General features: G+C 43.1%; 1 protein-coding gene across 1 annotated transcript; it reads right to left on the reverse strand.

The window, feature by feature from the left end:
• Positions 1–208: 208 nt before the first annotated feature.
• Positions 209–1,186, reverse strand: LOC118595723 (mas-related G-protein coupled receptor member X2-like). Its single transcript, XM_036206519.1, has one exon. The coding sequence runs from the start codon at positions 1,184–1,186 to the stop codon at positions 209–211; it is 978 nt and encodes a 325-aa protein (XP_036062412.1).
• Positions 1,187–1,412: the final 226 nt, after the last annotated feature.

Genomic DNA, 1,412 nt, shown 5'->3' on the forward strand with positions numbered 1-1,412 from the left:
TGTGAGTACAGTAGTCCAGAGACATTACAGTCAGTATTTGTTTAGTAGGCCCCATATCACTCAAGTTCCAGAAGACTGATTATTTACTCAACTGATTTAAGGTTGGGTGAGAAAGTGAAGAAGATTTTGAAAAGAATTCACACTGATAAAGGTAAAGTTGTTTCTCAAAACCACTTCTGTCTGATCAAAGCTGCTCCCAGCTGCTGCACTACACTGTTTCCAGCTCTCCAGACTTTCCTGAATAACACTGCTCTCCAACTTCTTCCTCCTCATGAGTGTCCTGCATGGCTCTCTGCAGAAACAGCCTCAGAGTCTGACACTGGAACCTGTGGTGCCTAATGGAGCCAACCAGGAAGTAAATGATGGGGTTGGCACAGCTGTTAACACAGGATAAGAATGCAGACATTTCATAAACATTACAAGGGAAAACTCTATAAAAATTCTCAATCCTATCTAAGGGGAACCAGTTGATCCCATAGGACAAACCAAAGAGCAGAAAGACAAGCACTGTTAGTGCAATGGTCACAAAGAGCCTGGTCATAGGAATCCTGTGTGAGCCACAGAAGACCCTGAGCAGCAGGGCCAGGCTGGACCCTATGAGAACCACAAATAAAACAATTAACCAAGCAAAAATTATGGAATCTAGCTTCTCACACCAACCATGAGAAAAAACATTAAAGAAGATGCTACAGGCCTCCCCTTGCAGGATGCTCAATAGTAGAGACAAGGCCCAAAGCAGGGCACACATGACAGCTGCTGTGTGCCTTGGTCTTCGACAGTGGTACCATATGGGCCACAGAGCAGACACACAGAGCTCAGTGCTCATGGCACTGAGCATGCTCAGACTTGCAAGGTAGGCAAAGTTGAACAGGACATTGAAAAATCTAGAGATGAAGATGGAGTTGAATATGCTAATGATAACATGAATGGAATGTATAACATTAAAGCAGAGGAAGAGGAAGTCTGCACCAGCCAGGTTGAATATGTAGACAGAGAAGGCATTCTTGCTCATGTGGAAGCCCAGAAGCCACAGCACTGTGACATTTCCTGCCAGCCCAACCAGGCCAATGATGATGATAAGAAAATTCAGGGTAAATTTTGTGGCATCACAGGACGTGGTTAGAATGTAGTCACTTCCATTTACTGTTGTTATGTCGGTCCTCCAGGTTGGGCCAGTTGGACTCATGCTTAAGAACTCTCCACTAGTTGTCCTGAAAAGAAAATAAAGATATGAAAAATGCAGTGTATGCTCTGATTCTTAGGACCACACTACTCTGTGAGGATTATTGACTCCAATTCATAAGCAGGAAAATTAAGCAATTTGTCAAACCCTGAAAGTCATTGAAATTTTCTTTAAATCCAACTCATATTGATTAGAGCTATAAGCAACCTCTACTGTAGTAGAGGCTCCA

Source organism: Onychomys torridus, chromosome 1 (assembly GCF_903995425.1).
Source record: "Onychomys torridus chromosome 1, mOncTor1.1, whole genome shotgun sequence".
NCBI classification, from domain to species: domain Eukaryota; kingdom Metazoa; phylum Chordata; class Mammalia; order Rodentia; family Cricetidae; genus Onychomys; species Onychomys torridus.